This window comes from Nyctibius grandis, chromosome 1 (assembly GCF_013368605.1).
Source record: "Nyctibius grandis isolate bNycGra1 chromosome 1, bNycGra1.pri, whole genome shotgun sequence".
In the NCBI taxonomy this organism is placed as follows: Eukaryota; Metazoa; Chordata; class Aves; order Nyctibiiformes; family Nyctibiidae; genus Nyctibius; species Nyctibius grandis.
Genome location: NC_090658.1, coordinates 54,533,619 through 54,551,453, shown reverse-complemented (window position 1 = coordinate 54,551,453; position 17,835 = coordinate 54,533,619). Strand labels below are relative to the sequence as shown.

At 44.1% G+C, this 17,835-nt stretch overlaps 1 protein-coding gene across 1 annotated transcript in view; it reads left to right on the top strand.

The window, feature by feature from the left end:
- The first annotated feature begins 282 nt into the window (after positions 1-282).
- Positions 283-17,835, top strand: part of UST (uronyl 2-sulfotransferase) — a 176,138-nt gene continuing 158,585 nt past the window's right edge. Inside the window, exon 1 of the mRNA XM_068402706.1 lies at positions 283-830. Coding sequence (XP_068258807.1) covers positions 572-830 — 259 coding nt within the window. The 5' untranslated portion in view covers positions 283-571. The remainder of the gene's footprint in view (positions 831-17,835) is intronic.

Here is a 17,835-nt window from a genome sequence, read left to right as displayed (position 1 = left end):
CCCGCGGCGCCAGGGCGGGCCGAGGCAGGTGCGTTAGGTCGGCCGGGGTGCGCCGGGCCCCGCCGTAGCCAGGCCGGTGGGGCGGCGGCGCCCGCAGGGGTCGCTCGCGCGGAGCCAACGGGAGCGTCGTGGGGACCGGGGGGGACCGGGGCGGGCCGGAGTGGGCGGGCGGCGGGGCCGGGCCGGGGCGGGCGGGGCCGCGCGGCGCGCACAAGCCGGCCGCGAGTCGCAGGCGGCCGGCGGCGGAGCGCTGGCTGTAACTTGACACCGGAGCGAGAGGCTGAGCGGAGAGAGGGAGCGAGAGCGGCGGCGGCGAAGGAGAGGAGCCTCAGGGAGCGGGATGGTGAACACCTCCTTCCCCTCCCCTTAGCGGCGCTTCGCAGCAGCCGCCGCCGCAGCGCCGGGGACTCTCGCCTGCTGCGGGGCCGGGGGCAGCCGGCGATGGGGACGGGACGGGTCCTCTGAGCTCCCGGGAACTTTCCCCGCCGCGGGCAGCGGAGCCGAGCAGGCGGATGGAGGATGCGCTTTCCCTGGCGGGCTGCGTGACCCGGCGGCGGCGACGAAGGGGAGGATGAAGAAGAAGCAGCAGCACGGCGGCGGGGACTGCCCGGCGCCCCGGCCCCCCGCGGCGGCGGGAGGGGGCCCGGGCCCGGGCCCGGGCCAGGGCGGGGGCTGGAAGAGGCGGCGGCCCCTCTCGCTGCTGCCCTTCCTCTCCCTGCGCGACTACGGCTTCTGCATGGCCGCCCTGCTGCTCTTCTGCCTGGGCTCCCTCTTCTACCAGCTCAACGGGGGTCCCCCGCACTTTCTGCTGGACCTGCGGCACTATCTGGGTAAGGGCGGCTGGCGGTGGCGGCGGGGACTTGTTGCGGCTCCTCCTCGCCCCCACTGGCGGCCGCGCTGGGGCCTCCCTCCGGCGCCGGGGCGGGAGGGGGTTGGGGGCGGCCGTGGGTTCCCCCGGCTTCCCGGGCAGCGGGAGCAGGGCCGGGGGCGGCGGGAGGCCAGGGCTGCCCGGGAGGGGTGGGCAGGTGGGACGCGGGGCGGTGAGGTCTGAGACTGAGGTGGGAAGGGCCGAGGGCGCCCTGGGAGCCCGGCGTGGGGGAGCGCCCTCTCGGGAGTTAATTTTGGCGAAGGGTAGATCCCCGCGAGACCCCTCCTCGGACCCGAGGCACATCTGTGGCCGGGGGTGGCTCTTCGCCCGCCCGGTGACCGTCGCAGAGCGCGGTCTGCCGGCCGCCGCTTGCCGTCAGGTCGGGTCGAAGGCGGCAGCGGCGGGGAGGGCAGCGGGCGCCGCCCGCGGGTCCCTCAGCGGGGCCGTGGGGCGTCGCGGTTGTGTCAGCGCCTGACCCCGCTCCCCTGCGCGCCGGAGGCGGGCCGTGCCCGGCGCGGGGGAACGGGGTTAGAGGTGGCTCATGGCAGAAGATGCTGCTGCAAAAAAAACCCCCACAAACAAAAAAACCCAAACCCCAAACAAACCAACCCAAACCCACATACTTTGTGAACCGAGTATCCATCCACATGCCGGTGATCTGCTTCTGGAGAGCAAGGTGTGCTGGCAGGGCGAGAGCAGCAGCGCTCAAGCACTTGAGCTCTCTCCGGGGCTTTGCCGCAGCCTCCGTGACCCCGAAGGGGGTGGCCCGGCATAGCCCGGCGGTGTGGCCTGTAGTCCTCATCCTCATGTTGACCACAAGTTTGTGCGTGGTTTTCCTTTGTGCCCAGTTTCCACATTGCTAAATGTCGCTTCCCTGCTTAACAGAGAAGTTGTGAAAAACAGTGTATTGTGAGGTCATGTAAGTACCTCAGACTGGCAGGACTAATTCAAATAGGGAACAAAAACTAAGGGTTCCTCCATACGGGAGGAGTGTGAGTTTTCACCACATTAGCTACTCTGCATTGCTTATCTGTGAAGGTAAGCCTTTGGTGGTACAGAAGGGCAATCCGTGTTAGGTTGCAAACAAAAATGTAGTACTTGTATTTCAGAAAAAATAATATGAAAATCCATATCTGGATTTAGGAACATCTTGGAAATGTGACTCGGTGTGTGTGTGTGTTGCTTTTCTTTAAGGGAAAACTATCCCATGTCTTCAGTTAACTGATGAGAGGGTATGGAGATGTGCACAGCAGTAGGACAAGAGGCAACAGACGCAAGTTGCAACAGGGGAAATTCCAATGAGATATTAGAAAATAAATTTTCAACATGAGGATGGTCAGACATTGGAACAGGCTACTCAGAGGGATTGGGGTGTCCTTGCAGATATTCATAACTCAGCTGGACAAGATGCTGAGCAACCCAAGTCAATTTGTCCCTGTTTTGTTGGGGGGATAGGACCAGCTGAACAGAGGACCCTTCCAGTTCATGTTATTGTGTGATTCTACTGTAACCAGAGAAAAAAAAAAAAAATCAATGAAAATTCAAGTGAAAACAGGAGAAGCAGAAACGCTTTGAATATTACTTCCTAAACACAATGAAGTATTGCCTTTTTTGGCTTGGGTTTTAATGACTTTTTTTTTTTTTCTTCTTCCTCTAATGTTACAATTAAGAAGAAATTCCTCCAGTGAAGAGGAAGTGGACAAGTTTTCCATGAAGGTAGAAGCAGGTTTTTCTTACAATTGATTGACTTTTTAATTGGATCAAGCACAGATCTCTTTCTCAGAGGAAATTTGATGTCAATTTTTAAAATTTTCATCTTCATCAAGGATGAATGTTGCTTGGCTTGTGTGGGAATAGACTATGAGAAACACTGGGTTACACAGCTTCTCGCTTTGTGGCCTTTCGACTGCTTTTGAGGGATCTGGGAAATAAAACTAGAATCTATTACCCTCACCGCTCTAGCCAGTAGTTGTGTCTCTGCTGGAAAATCTTCTGAGGCCTGCAGATGAAAGGCTTGGAAACCACTGCATCTTGGTGAATGGGTCGTGATCATTTTTGTGCAAGTGCAGAAAAGCCTTTATTGTGTGTGCCTGAACATGACGAGCCTCTGGGGAAGGAGTGCAGTCTTCTTTGAAAATGGTTTGGGTTTTTTTTTTGAAGTGTTGGCTCCTGTCAGGAGAAAGTAGACAGATCTATTAATATCTATCCTTTAACGAAATTCTGCACTTGATGCATCAATTAGTGTAGGAATTTCCTCTCTGTGCCTGGGTCACCTGGGAAGTTGAGAAGTCAAGGACTTGTCTAGCATCTTGCAGCAGGCCAGTGGCTGAGAGGGAAGCAGAGTCCTTGTGGCTGGAATCCTAGTACCCACTAAGCGAGCTGTGCTCTTGCCTCTGCAGGGAAGTGGAACGTATTTTGCCTGTATGCTAAGGTGCATGTTTACATGCTATTTTGTAGAGCTATTTTACACTTCCTTGGTGTACAGTTTTACTTGAGCTGTCAAAGGGGATCTGCGTGGATGACACTGCGAAAGACTCTTTTTTTTTTTTTTTTTTTTTTTTTTTTTTTTTTTTTTTTGTACTGAGTGTAGGTTTTGCAAAAATGGTGCATACTTCTTGGGGTACCCAACTGCCAAGGTTTGCAAATTATGAACAATTTTTTTGGAAGCAGGTAGTCTACTTGTTTTCCAGGGGACTAACAGAAGTGTTTGGAGGAATAAGTATCGGACATCCAGTCCAGCTAACTAGCAAAGCCCTACATATTTGCATGTGTGTTTTATACAACAGTTGGACTAGTCAAGTCTCATGACATTAAAAAAATCAAACTTTTTTTTTTCCCCTGAAGCCACAGATCCAGTGTACAAGCAACTCCTTCCTTGCAGTCCTTCCAACCTGCAATTTATGGTGTTAAAATTCAAATCCCCAAGCAGAAAGGAGCAGTTCATTTGCAAACCATGTTTGCAATGTGTGAATTTTGCAGCCGCCCTTACTGCATTTAAATCTACAAGAACCAAGAAGGACTAAACCAAAGGGGAAATTGATTTGGCTGTTTAACTACTTTGTGGCCTCCACAGCATGGAGAGGGGTCATCTTGTCTGGCTTTGGGTTTTTTATTTGCATTGCAAGTTTCAGTGTGTTGCATGTGGTTAGTTATGTTACTTTGGAGGGAATGCCTGGATGTTTTTTACCTCAGAACTCGAAAGGATGTTCATAAGTAACAACACAAAACTTTAATAGCGATCGGGATAGAAATCACACCTGCATCAGGCAGGTGTGTGCATAAAAGAAAATCTAGCCAGTGTGAAAACACTGGGGTTGAGAAACTTTTATTTTGTTCTTAGGCCTGCATTGCACTGTGGAGGAGGAATAAGTTTATTTTCAAAGAAATTAAATGTGAAGATTTGCTAGTTCTATGAACTTTCCTTTGGTGGCAGTGGAGATGAGTATATTTTCAGAATATTCAGACTATTAGTAAATTCTTTTTCTCCTGGGCCAACTTCTCTGGTTTATTGGACCAGCTTCTCTGGTGTTCTGTCCATATGCATTTCCCTTTTCGTTTGATTGCCATACTGATTGGGGAGGATCTGTTGGAAAAACATTATGGCAGCTTGTAGGGGAGAAGGTAGCTGTATTCAGTATTTCCACTTTGCATTGCCTTCTCTTCTCTTGTAAAACTCTAGCAGAGTCATATGGAGTAAATGAGAGTAGATTAGCAGATATGAAGCTGTGCTTCGTTGTTTATCCCATTCTGACTTCAAGCTTATAACAGTTCAGGGGACAGAAAGGTCTGTGGAAAGCTAATGGTTTCTGCTGTCTGTTCTGGCTGTGGTTCACAGGAACACTGCTCAAGTTTCACACTTGAGTCATCCCATCAGGATAGATCTAGAGCCCTGGTTTTCAGTGTGTAATTGGTGGGGGCATGGACATTAGTGGGTTATTTCTAAGTAATATGTGGAAGGTACTTAAAAGCACAGCTGTTGCCAGTAGGCTTAAATTTGCTGTATGGGGGTGCATACCAGTCTGGGACCATCTATGAGCTCCAAAAGACCAGAAAGTTTGAAAACTGCCAGGCTTTCCAGTAATAAACTGGAGTATTGGGACTTGCACAACATCTATGAGGTCTTGCTGGTTGATTCTGCCAAGGTAATCCTGGCTCGCTAATCAAAACCCAGCTCCAGGAGTGGGAGGAAGTGAGAAGAGTCTTCCCTTAGATGAGTAAGGCAGAAATCATAAATCTTGGACAGGCCTGTGGCTTTTGGGGAATGTGCTGGGGACTCCATTCCCCTGCAACTGCGGTGGTTTTGCATTGCTTTATTCTTCCCTGCTTTGGCTTATGATATATACATGCTTCAAAATACAGAAATGAGTATTTCCAAGGGCTGGTAGCAACCCTCTAACGGCCAATAAAAAAAAATAAAATCTTTTGATCTTCAGTATTTGCAGTGCAAACTTCTTGTTCATGTCAATTAAAGCATTTTCCCTGTTGAACTCCCCAGGACCCTGCCAACAAGTACACTGCTTTGATTGCCTGTGGAAGTTGGCTGTGCTGTGGCTTCCTATGCGAGACAAAAGACCTAAGTGTCCAGTTGTGTTCTTCAGACAATCTCTAAATTACTCTCTACTCTCAGTCTTCATGCTGCTGGAAGCTCTCAGACATTTTGGCCAGACATGCTTCATAGGCTTAAAGTTGTCACAACAACAGTTATGTTTATTTTTGACACATTGGAGAATATAACTGTAATTTTGTACAACAGAAGAAGCAGAAAGAAGTGTGAGTATTTGGGGAGGCTGTAACGAGAACCTTCAAAATATTTAAAACTAAACACAAAATGAAACTTTGTTTTTAATTGAGGTAGTATGAATTGGCTTTACTTCAGTAGGGTATTTTGGGGTTGGGTTTTTGTTGTGTATGGTGTTTTGGTTTTGTGTTTTTGTTTTTTTTTTTCTTCTGAAGTGTCTGGCTTTGTCCTGTTAACATCTTTAGAGGACCAAAAAAAGAAAAACTGACTATCCAAGGCAAACAAAAAATGTGACTGACAGTGGTTTGTATACAAATTTTATTCCTAAGCTGTAGAAGGGAAGGGGCAGGAAACGACAGTTGGGGGTGGTTTTTGGGGGTTTGGTTTGTGTTTTTTATTCTGATAATACTGCATTTATATCTAAAATGATGGAAAGCACAGAATTCTTCAGGCTAAGCGTTTCTAAACAATAAAAGCACCTAGTATGCTCCATTGTAGGTAGAGAGCATGCTGGTTTTTTATGGCCAAAAAGGGTTTTGTTTGTGCAGTTTTGTTTTGCACATGGATTATGAATCCTTTATGGTTTTGAAGTCCATTTAGGGTGTGAATAGGAGAAACACACTCAAGGAAAGACAGCCAGGTCTATGGATGAGGTTTATTGTATGGTGACACAATACCTGTTTCTGAAATGAATATGCTTTTGACAAGGTCCTGGTTATGTTCTTACTGACAATTTTTTTCTTATCATTTTCAAGAACGTGTAGTGTTCTCAAAAGAGCTTTTCTGTAATTTAAAGCATTTTGATTTTTCTCTGGCTTTTCAGTGAATTGATTAATTCCGTTGCACTTGGAATTTATTACATTTTAAAATTCATTAACATTGTAAGGAACTGAAAGGCCAGTTTAGAAGCTGCTTCCTGAAGCCTTGAAAAGAGGGGGTCTGAAGCAAAATAACAAGTCTGTAGCTCTGTCTTTCTTAATTAACTTTTCTGTCCTCTTTGGATTTCCTCATTTTGCTATTGTGAATGTGATACGTATTATCTTTTAGATAAAATATGTTTGGACTTCCACTTACGGTTGCTGAGCTCTCAAGTTATAAGTGAGCTTTTCTGGAAGACAAAAGATGTGCCTCATCTCCAAGAAGCTTTTGTTAAAAGGCTGCATGACTTGCTCATCACTCACAGCTTGTCCAATTGTAAGATTAACAAAGCTCTACCTAATGCATGATGCTATCAAGGAATACTCTATGGAGAACCAGAATGCACCTCGTTTTATGACTGGATCCTTTTCCTTTCAAAAAGATGAAGTGGTCACTGGGCTACGTTATCCTGGCTGGCCATAAAACACTGTGTACAGTGAAGTCATAGCAAGAAATTGTTAAGATTGTGTGAATGTGTTGTGATGATATTCTAAATATATTTGGAAAATTGGACAGCATTTATTCAGAGATGTATTTTCTGCTTTCAAAATCAAACTCCAGTCTGGGAATCAGGTATTATATATATGCAGCTGTGTATATTTTTCTGTTTCATACTGCCAACTTTGTCTGTTGACAAGGGATTTAAAGGATTAATTCAGTTCCTGATGAGAGGGAATATTGCTACAGCTTTTTCAAGAATGTATTTGGTTTTGGTTTACATTCAGGTTATATGACAGCGGAGTATATACACCTGTGAGAGGTCAAGTCTACTGGTTAAATGGGATGCTCCATTTGGGCTTGGGGAGATGAAGGGGGCTTCAGTTCCCTGCCCTGGCAGACTTCATGTGGCATTGAACAAGTTGTGTGTTAATTCTCGCTACATTTAATCCCATTTTGTCTAAAGGACATTTTGAAGATAAATGTGTAACAGAATATTATATTCTCAGCTATTACAGTGATTGTAGCCATAGAAATACTTAAAGGAAAAAGATACTTGTGATAAATCCTATTGTCGTGGAGGGATTTTGGCCATGTCAAAGAGAGAAGGCAGATAGAGAGTGTTAAAAGAGAGCTTCTGTGTAGCCTGAGGCAGTCAGTGGTCCAGCTACTTTTCTTTCAGGGGTATCACCACTGTTCATTAACACTGTCTCTGTGCAGTTTTACTTCAGGAGTTATTGCTATAATTGGTTTCCCAAGTCTCAAAGAGCATCAATTTTTATATATGTCCTCATATAGAAGACTTCATGTCCTGGAGAATGTAGCTGGGTCACTTATTTCTTGTTTGCAGTGGTGCTGCTTAAACTTCATTTGCAAAAATGAAAGTAAAATACAGTTTCTTGAAGCTTCATTTACCCGAAGTGCATGGCAGATACTTTGTGTCTATCAGAGAACACTCAGCCAAAATGAATCGTGGCTTTCATGGGAGGAAGAAAGTGCTTGATGCAGTGGTTCTCATACTTTCATTTGAAATTAGGGAGGAAGATTGATTTTGCTTAGGATTTGACAAAAAACGATAAGCATTAAAGGCTGCCAGAAAGGGAGACTCTCCAGCAAAAGTAACTCATACAAAAGCTTCAACACTTAATGCTCTGTGGGGAAAATAAAGGCTGTCTAGTATTTTTTTTTTCCTTAACTCTAGTAAAGGATCTGAGATTAACATCTGTGCTAGTTCTGCTGCACTGATTCCTGCTAAAACTATTTTGAAATCAATAGTGCATGTCAAAATCAGCAATAATGGTAAGTGGAGGTTTTTCATTTGTTATTTAAGTATAGGTCTATATTGTAAAAATTTGTAGAACATGATGAAGGTATGATGGAGGGACTTGATTTTTCCAGTGTCCTCTTCTACCCCATTTCCAGCTGGTAATCAGTTCTTTCTCCCCCATCCTCTTCTTCTGATCCCATCATTTAAATTCATATATTAATAACAAAAGAGAGTTTCTAATGTCTTTTGTGTCTAGCAAGAGACAGGAATTATTGAAACTGCTGGAGTGTGTGCTGTATGATAATCACCCCATTTTTTAATGTAAATTTTGGGCACTTAAGAGAGCCCTTCTTCCTGGGTTGTTGTGTTAGCCTTGTGTGAAAGTACTTGCACGTTGTTAGCTTCTGGCTCCTGTAATCCATTCAAGAGGAGCTGCGCTGGTTATTTTGGTCTCGTAGCTGTCCCTCTGTGCAAAGGCAGTTTGCAGGTGAGATGTAAGAGTTTACGTTTTCACCCTGGACTGGAGAAAAAAGTCTGTTTATAGTTTTTTTTGGAAGTTGTGACTTTGCACCTGCTGCTGACCCCCTGCGAGCGCTGCTTTAAATTGCAGCGCTGTGAAAGGAAGCCTTGTGTTCTTCCACTGGTACTAGTACAGCCAAGGAGGTGAATAGCCACTCTGTGTGCTCATGCGAGTGTGTATGAACACACTTACCAAAATAAACAGGGCAGATAGCTTTTAAGGATGCTTTTACAGCCGTTTCTAATTGGATTGTCTTTCCTGAAGAATTGAGTGGATGGGGGATGTCCTCTTGTCCCCCTTCTGTGCTGTTGCACTTTTGGAGCAGTAAGTTTCGCAGCCAGGGCTTGCAGGGTTCCAGGAGCTGCTCATTTTTACCATCCGCGCAAGAAAGGGACGAGAATCAGTTTGAAATCAGTGATAATTAGGTGTCTCTTTGGATCTTGCTGTAAGATTCATATCCCTCTCGGCTAGTTACCTGGATTTCCTGGCTTACCACTCAGGGGAGAGAGACGCTTCCGGGTCATTGCAGTTTATGATAGACATACGATACAAGCAGGATCAGCCCTTTTCAGAGATGTCAGTCATCTGTAGCCTGTTGCCGTTAACTTGGAAGGGAACACCAGGCTTGAGTATGCTACCGCTGCCTGAGCCGCTGCTGCCTTTCCCCTGGGCAGCAGAGGTGCTTGCCTGTAAGACCTAATCTGACCCGTGTAGCAGTGGCTCAAAAGCATAAGCTAAAAGCTTGTGGTTTTTTTTTTTGTTAGTAGTATTATTATTTTAACTTTCAAGTGAAAGCTGTGGCGAATGATGACACATGACTGTTCACCAAGGAAAGTTTCCCCATTGTTATTGGTGAGCAGGCAAGTAGATTTTCAAACATAACTTATGTTTATATAATGAGACATTTGTTTTTCTTTGTTTTAGAATCTGGGTTAGAGGATGTTTGGAGGCTGGAGGGGTGGATAGGAAGTAGAGAGCAATTATTTGACTGAAATTTGTTTTACTCTCTTGCTCTTGAGGACTGCACTGAGGGAAGCAGACCCTTTTGTGTGGAAAATAGATGCTTGGCTTTGTAAGCGTGGAAGCACAATGATTAGGTTTGTATTACAGTTTCTGAGTACTAATGCTTTAGAAACAGACATTTGTATGCTTGCCAAAGCTTGCTTCGTATCACACTTCATGATTCAGGGTAGAAGTCATCAGGAGGCTGCGATGTTGATCGTGGAGCCAATGACTGAGTAAAGAAACAGTGCATCTCTGCAATACGTAAATAGTATGTTTTAGCATGCCTAAGAGTGTTTATTTTAAAAACCTCTACTGGTTAAGTGGATGGTTCAGTTTAATGTATCTGCCCTAGAGAGAGGATGCCAACCTAACATTGTACTCGTACAAGGTCACCGAACTGCCAGCAAGTAACAAATCTAAGATGAGCTACCAGTGGCTGGATTAAAAGCTGCTAGTCAAGGGGATTTGATTCATTATTTCCACTTCTCTTTTCAATTTGGAAAACCCTGGACATTTGGGGAGGAGGAGGTGCTCTGTACAGCTGTCCTTGCAGTTTAATAATAGGTGTTTCTAAAATACATACAACAAATTTGTAACAAATAAGTGAATGTTTCATAGCTTTTGCCTAATTACTACTAGGGACTATTGTGCGATCTCTGTTGTAGCTTGGCTTTTGATCAGAATGGCAAGTTACTTTGGAGGAAACTATGATTGCCTCAAAGATTTTTACATGACGTTTCAGCCCAGAATTCAAAGCTTCCTCTTAAAATCTAAATTCCAGTTATGTGTCTTTTTACCTTGTAAGATCTCCTAAACTTTGTTTGGGAATTCTTGTGCAGATTAGGGCTTGCATTGTTTTTCTGAATAGATATTTTTTTTTTTTTTTAATTGTGTATTCAGAATATGAAGTTGTACACTTCTGCTCCATGGCAGTGACTTGTGTTGAAATGGACACAAGACCTGAAGGGGTTGGGGCAGATGGGGGGAGGTGTGAGAAGAAACCAAGGCTTATGATGTTGTTTCAGAAAGCATTTGAGAATTGTCTCACAATATACCAGTTTCAGCTTCAGTTTCAGATGGCACAGTAATTTTGTGAATGCCTCTGGTAACTGACTAGTATTATTATAACTTTGTTTACCTCATAGCAATTAACAGGAGATAGCATTAAGTATGGGTGCTTTTTTCTTTTTTTTTTTTTAATATCAGAAAGGAGCTAACTACAGTACTGATGTAGTCTTTTTCTTCAGTCTCATTTTCTCTAATCTGTTTTCTTATTGCCTTCCAAGATGTGAGCACTCCTTTTCTATTCCCTCCTGTTGTATTTACAGGCAGTTGCCCAGTCCTCTTGTTACTCTGTTCCTGTACAACACCAGACCACGTTTAGCAGCTGGTAGTTTCCAAAGCACGTCTTGCTGGTGGTCCTACTTCCTTCAGACAGGTTCTCTTTCCTCAGCAGCTTGCATTATAAAGCATATACTCTTGCCTCTGTTGTCTGACCTACATCTAGAGAAGAACCATCTGAATCTGTGCGTTGAAAATGAGAAGTGAGATCTTAGAAGCGTCCCATGAGTAGCCCATGCCTTTGCATTCTTAAAAGGTAAGGAAAAATGCTAATGAGGTACTTTGAAATACACAGAAAGGTCTTGGAGCTGGGATGTTGGTAGACCTCTTCTGTGTAAGATTGAGGACATTACAGGTAGAAATTGCATTCAGATTGGGCAGTACAGTGCCAAGAAGAGATTTTTCTAAGTAGGAGAGAACTAGTGGGGGAAAGAGGGGACAGACAAGTGTCTTGATGATCAGAAAAAGTTACATGAGATCTAGACTGTGTATGGCTTGTCTATAAGGCCCTGACTCCTTCTTCAGAGGTTCCCTCTGAAGTCAGCAGGGAGAGGCAGAGGTATGTCCAAAGAACAACTCAGCCTACCTGTGTCTTTATGACAGCTGAGTCCCTGACTTGTGCTTGGAGAAGTGCTAAAAGTTTGGTGGGAAGAATCTGGGTCGTCGTGGTATTTATTCTTAGAAACATTGGTTGCTGACCAGTGGAAGGCTTTCAAAAAGGAGGAGAAGTGAGGAGAGGAGCCTGGAAGTTACGCTAGCAAGATTTTTAGGTGGATAGGCCAGTTCATGTCAGTGGGTCGTTGAAACCTGAGTGCTTAGGATGCCTAAAAGTAAAGATTACATAAAGCACTGGAAAAAGAGCACTGCAGGGGATATCTGTCCCTGCTTGATGGGTGGATTTAATGCATGCTTGTTTCTCCCTAAATCTTGCTGTTCCATGAAAAGGGTGACAACAGCTTTGATGTAATCTGAAATGTTGCAGCAGATATTGTAAGGCAAAGGCTGTGAAATTGCTGACTTCTCAGTTCCTTTCATATCTGCAGCTGATTGTTCTTTCCTTGCAGAACTCCCCATACAAATGTACAGATTTCTTTTGTGTTGCCTGTTGGGAGATCACAATACATAAATTAGGAAGAATAACAAAATAGCAGGGCCTAAACCCTACCACCTGGGGTTGTTTGAGTTTTCGGTGAGTTTTTTGTGGTGTGGGTTTTTTTTGTTTTTTTTTTTTCCCCAGTTGTATCATTTTGGTCATCACTGCGTCTGTGCAACAGACAAATAGAAGTAGCTGTATATGTAAGTGAATAGTAGCAAATGTATTGGCTACCATTAGGAACAGGCAAGGAGGCAGACTGAGAGTTAGCTGTGATCTGAGGATGCATTGCCACTTACTGGCTGATGAAATGTTGAAACCAGAGGCAATTTCGGAGGAAAGAGAAGTTTGATGTTTTATGAAAATCAAGGAGTAGCTTCTGTAGATACACATCCCCTGGTCGTTGAGTATTTCCCAACCGATTTAATTTTCTGAGAACACTAAATTATTTTCAGCCACCCTCACAGAATCACAGAATGGTTGAGCTTGAAAGGGACCTCTGGAGATCACCTGGCCCAACTGCCCATGCTCAAGCAGGGCCACCTAGGGCTGATTGCCCAGAACCATGTCCAGGTGACTTTTGAGTATCTCCAGAGAAGGAGACTCCACGACCTCCATGGGCAACCTGTGCCAGCGCTTGGTCACCCTCCTAGTAAAAAAGTGTTTCTTGATGTTCAGAGGGAACCTCCTGTGTTTTGGTTTGTGCCCATTGCCCCTTGTCCTGTCACTGGGCACCACTGAAAAGAGCCTGGCTCTGCCGCCTTCTCCCTTCAGCTATTCATATGCATTGATAAGATCCCTCTGAGCCTTCTCATCTCCAGGCTGAACAGTCCCAGCTCTTCTTAGCCTTTCTTCATACGTGAGGTGCTCCAGTCCCTTCCTCTTCATGGCCCTTCACTGGACTCTCTCCAGTGTGTCCACATCTCTTGTACTGAGGAGCCCAGAACTGGACACAGAGTACTCCAGGTGTGGCCTCACCTTCTGGGCAAGGGAACATGATTTGAGAATGTGCGAGGGAAGTCCTTTGCAAAGTAGGGGCTTCTTAAGAGGTCTTTTTCAGCACATAAAAGAGGGAGAGAGGAATCCAAGTAAATTCCATATCCTTGCATATTGTCTCTCTGTTGCACTTTTGTTTCTTAAATCACTTTTGAGCTGATAGAAGTTCATGTTAAGAACTGGATAATATTGCCACGCTTTTGCATGTGAAGTAGTCATTCTCAGAAGTGTGATTAAATGAAAGCTGAAGTAGTAACTGCTTCTTTCTCTAACTGCAAGCTGTCTACATTGCCGCACTAACAATGAGCAAAACCAATCACTTATTTTCATCCCTTCAAGAATATTTTTCTGCTGAGTCAGTCAAATTCAGTGCGAGTTATTTAATATTCTGATAAACAGCCTTACTCTATTAAGCCTGTTGCATTTTCCGCTCTCTAGTTTTGAATCTGATACTCGTCTCATCTAATCAATGAGGCAAGTGAGGTCTGGGATTCTTTATAGCTCAGTGGTCATCCATTTTTGGCACTATGCTACATGGAAACAGCTGACAGCTTCACTTTTTTTTCCCTGGAATGTTTTGGTTATGAATGTTAGAAGCTGAAAGATTTTTAAATAGTATGTAGTGTCTTTCACCTTCTGACCCCAGCTGAAATGCAGCTGAAGTTGACAGTAACTGGATCTTATTACTCTGCTGAGGTGTTCAATGAGCTGCATGCAGTAAGTTCATTGTGTGAGTTGTTGTGAGACCATTGCCGGCATCGCCACTTTCCTCTTCACTGACTCAAGGATACAGCATGTCAGGCCAGTATGGGAACGTATAGTGGCCATGGAGGATCCAATGAGTTTGATCTGGTGGGGATCCCAATGGGTACTTTCCTCCCTGTTGCTGTGTGCTGTAGTGCTGGGCTTGGTGCTGGTGTATGCACTGTCTGTGCTTAGTGCAAAGGCAAATGAAATTCAGAGAGATGTTACTGAGGTTTATAAAGCTTGTGGCGGGCATGGACCCAACTGTCCCCAAGGTAGGAGCTGTGCCCATATAGTGGATTTCTTTGTACTACCCTGCTCCATAGTTTGAGGTGTTTGTTTGGAGCTATTGTATCAATGGTAAATTTATTCCTTTATTAAAAAAAAAAAAAAAGACAAAAATAAAAAAGCAAGCTTGGAATTTCCTGCTAGATGTAATAGACCAAGAAAACTTTCCATCTTCTGCAAAAGAAGCTGCTAAGTGTCCTCCTTGCTTCCTCTTCTCTCTCTCTGTCACTACTGACCGGATAGTACAACTTTCTGTTTCTTATCCTTATACAGCAGTTTCCATCTAGCAGGTCAAAGAAGAAGGTAAATATTAACACTTTTTTTATTTAAAGGGCACAGAGGGGCCACATGCCTTTCTTGGTGTTATTTGGCTGGTCAACAGCAGTAACAAGAATAGGACCACGATTCCCTGTGTTCTTAGAAAGGCAGTGATTTGCCTGGCAATGTGTGCAGCGTGTCTGACAAAACACGGATGCTCAGCAACATGGAAACTCTGCTGCTTGCCCTTATCTCAGGACTTACCTGCCTCTCCTGACTGGGGTTATTTGAGTTTGTACAGTCTGTGTGGCTCGTATCTGCACAACGTTCCTGAAAAGTAGTGAAGTTATTTTTCTGATGGTGTTTCTGAAGCACGAGATGGTTCAGGGAAGCGTGAAACCAAGTCTACCAAACTGTGGAGCAGCTTTTACCCAGCAGAGCCTCCATCCAGCATAGGTATGGAAACTCGCATTTTCCTGTCTGTGAGCAGCAACATTTTACTCTTTCCTCACCCTGTTCCTGTCAGTGGGGAAGCCTGCTACTGCAGAGCTGTACGTCTGGCTTGGGACTCGCAAAATAACAGGGAAGCGTGTGGGAGGGAGTGATAGCTGGGAGAGGAAAAAGTGGGGAAAGAGAAGGACAGGTTGCTGGGTAAAACTTCCCCAGTGTAAGCTAGAACAGCGTGCCTTCTAGTGTATTCTGCTTAAAATGAGCCTACGAGAGACAGGAATAGTATTGGGGGAGCAGACAAGTGATAAATGGCATGTTGAGGAGCCTATTCCCACTGAAAAGTATTCCTGCTTTCTGCAGCTGTCTTCAACACCTCTGTGGAGTTTGCTCACCAAAGCCTCTACTGTGGGTGGAAAAAGTTGGATTTGTGGCAGGGGTAGATGTTAAAACAGCTGCTTTATGTAGCCAACACAGCTTAAAAGCTGTATAGTCAGCTTCAGAAGTGTTTCCTTAACTTGTTTATTCTGAAGACCGAAATATTTTTAATACAAAGGAGCTCATAATACGAGGGAGTCAATGAGAGGCTCATACAAATTTTATCCATCTGTTAGGCCCTCTGGCTATTTTTGGCTAGAATTTTACACCCAAAGATTTACTTAATTCTGAGGTAATGGTTGCATTGTATGAGAAAAACGACCAGAGAATTTATTTTCTCATTCTAACAGAATCATTACTGTGTCACGAGCACAAAATAATTATGAAACTTTTAAGGCAGATTGGTTGAATGGCTTATGCTCTAGCACTTGCTCTTGCAGCATGGTTATGTTTTGGCTCACGAAGTATGAAAATTTTCTAGTTTGGACAGAGTACTCTGGATCCTAATTCAAGCTTGAAATTTCATTTCTGTAAGAAATAAATGTGGTGGTCTCAGACTATTCCTTTGTGAATATGATCAACATCAAAGGAAATAAGAAACCCACAGTGATTCAATAGATAGTTAAGTCCAAGTTAAAAATGACAGGTTTAGCTATTCAGTCATAATATGGCCCTGGTTAAAAATATTTCCTTACTCATACTCTATAAATAACATCATAAGTATAGTTTACACTTTTTCTCCAAACACCCATGCTTCACTTCTGTTCTAGACTGTTTGCACTCCTGATCTCTGACTGCACTGGGTCCTGCTCACTGGTCAGGCATCTCTCTTATTTTCAATAAATCTCTTTTATTTACTTTAGTGGCATGCTGGGGCAGAGAATGGTTCATGGATTGCAGAACCAAGGACTTTTAGTTCCTGATGCCTCGTGACTAGGTAGATTTCTTAGTATATACCTGTATATTGCATTCGTGGTCATATTGCACAGAGGCTTGTAATACTGGGCTGGTCACACCTATAGTTGGGAAAATGCTCCTGCTCAACTGGGAAAGAAGGTTGGAGGGAAGGACAAGAGAATATTGTAAGCATTCTTTCTTGTTCCTTCCTTCGCTGTGTTTTGGACACTTATAATGAAGTGATGTTAGCACTAATGTGAGACTTAATGTGTTCTGACTCCTGCAGCTGTACTTCTTTGTGAACCACAAAGAACAGTTTATGGGAAGTATAAACTTGTAAAAAGTTCTTTTGTGTGCTTTTGAATGCATTGCCATTTCTTTGACAAAAAAAAATGCTTTACCAGCTTAAAATCCTGGAAAGAAAAGGAGTTTAGAATTGGGAAAGTTTGTATTAGGCAACTAAGAAGTCAAGAGTTTGCATTAGTGGTTCTTATGTGAGTTTTACCAGGTTCGGTCTGCCTGTGACACAAAAGTTAAGTTCCTGCTGAGAATTGCAGTTCAGTAGGGCCTGGTATTTATTTTCTTTAACTAGAAATAACATAGAGTGTGTGACCAAAGTGGGTTTATTATACTGGCATATATTGAAATTTCTTAGAATTTACATTTCATTATTTAATATTATTTTATTTATGCAACTCTATCTTCAGTTTGTTTTATTTGGAGTTCAGTCTATAGTGCCATATTTTCTTTTTTAGGAGGAAGGTCTGCTAGATTTGTTTCTTCAATAATAATTTTTTTCCTGTGTTTTTGAGTGTAGAGGAGATGCAAAGCTCAGATGCTCGGTTACAGGACTTTTTCCGTAATAGAAATGAGACATAATCCACTTCTGGAAACACTTGACACGGGTTTCCCCGAGATACTCAAAACCCATCCCCAAGCACCCCACTTCTGCTGGCCCTGCTCTGAGTGGGTGAGAGGCTCTGCCAAGGTGCCTTCCCACCCTGCCATGCCGTGGGGCTGTGCTCCTGGAATCTAACGGTGACTGCTGTCCCTTCAGAAACTTGATTAGGAGTATGAGTGAAAAGTCAGCTCTAGCACGAAGTGTGGAGAAGGTGCTTCCTCTCTGGTGATAGGACATGAAAGAGCATAGAAAAAGCATTCATCATACTACTTTGTATTTCTCGCTGTAGATGTGATTTTGTAAAATGAAGACCTTGAACACTGTGAGAAGATAATTCGATCCATGTAGCCAGTTTTTACTCTTTATGTGGAGCTGTTTAGACTCTAATGTATGCATGCATTAAGGAAGATGGACAAGATAGACATGTTGCTGATTAGTGGCAGTTCTAGGAACAGAGCTTGGGTCCTAGTATCAGTCTCGGCCTAAAGGTTATTGATATATCAAAGCTGCATGTCACACTCATGAACTGAGAAGGACCGGAAGGAGGATCCCGGGAACTACAGGCCTGTCAGCTTGATCTCGGTGCCCAGCAAGGTCATGGAACAGATCATCTTGAGTGCGATTACACAGCACCTGGAGGACAACCAGGGGATCAGGCCCGACCAGCCTGGGTTTAGGAAAGGCAGGTCCTGCCTGACCAACCTGATCTCTTTTTATGACCAGGTGACCCGCCTCGTG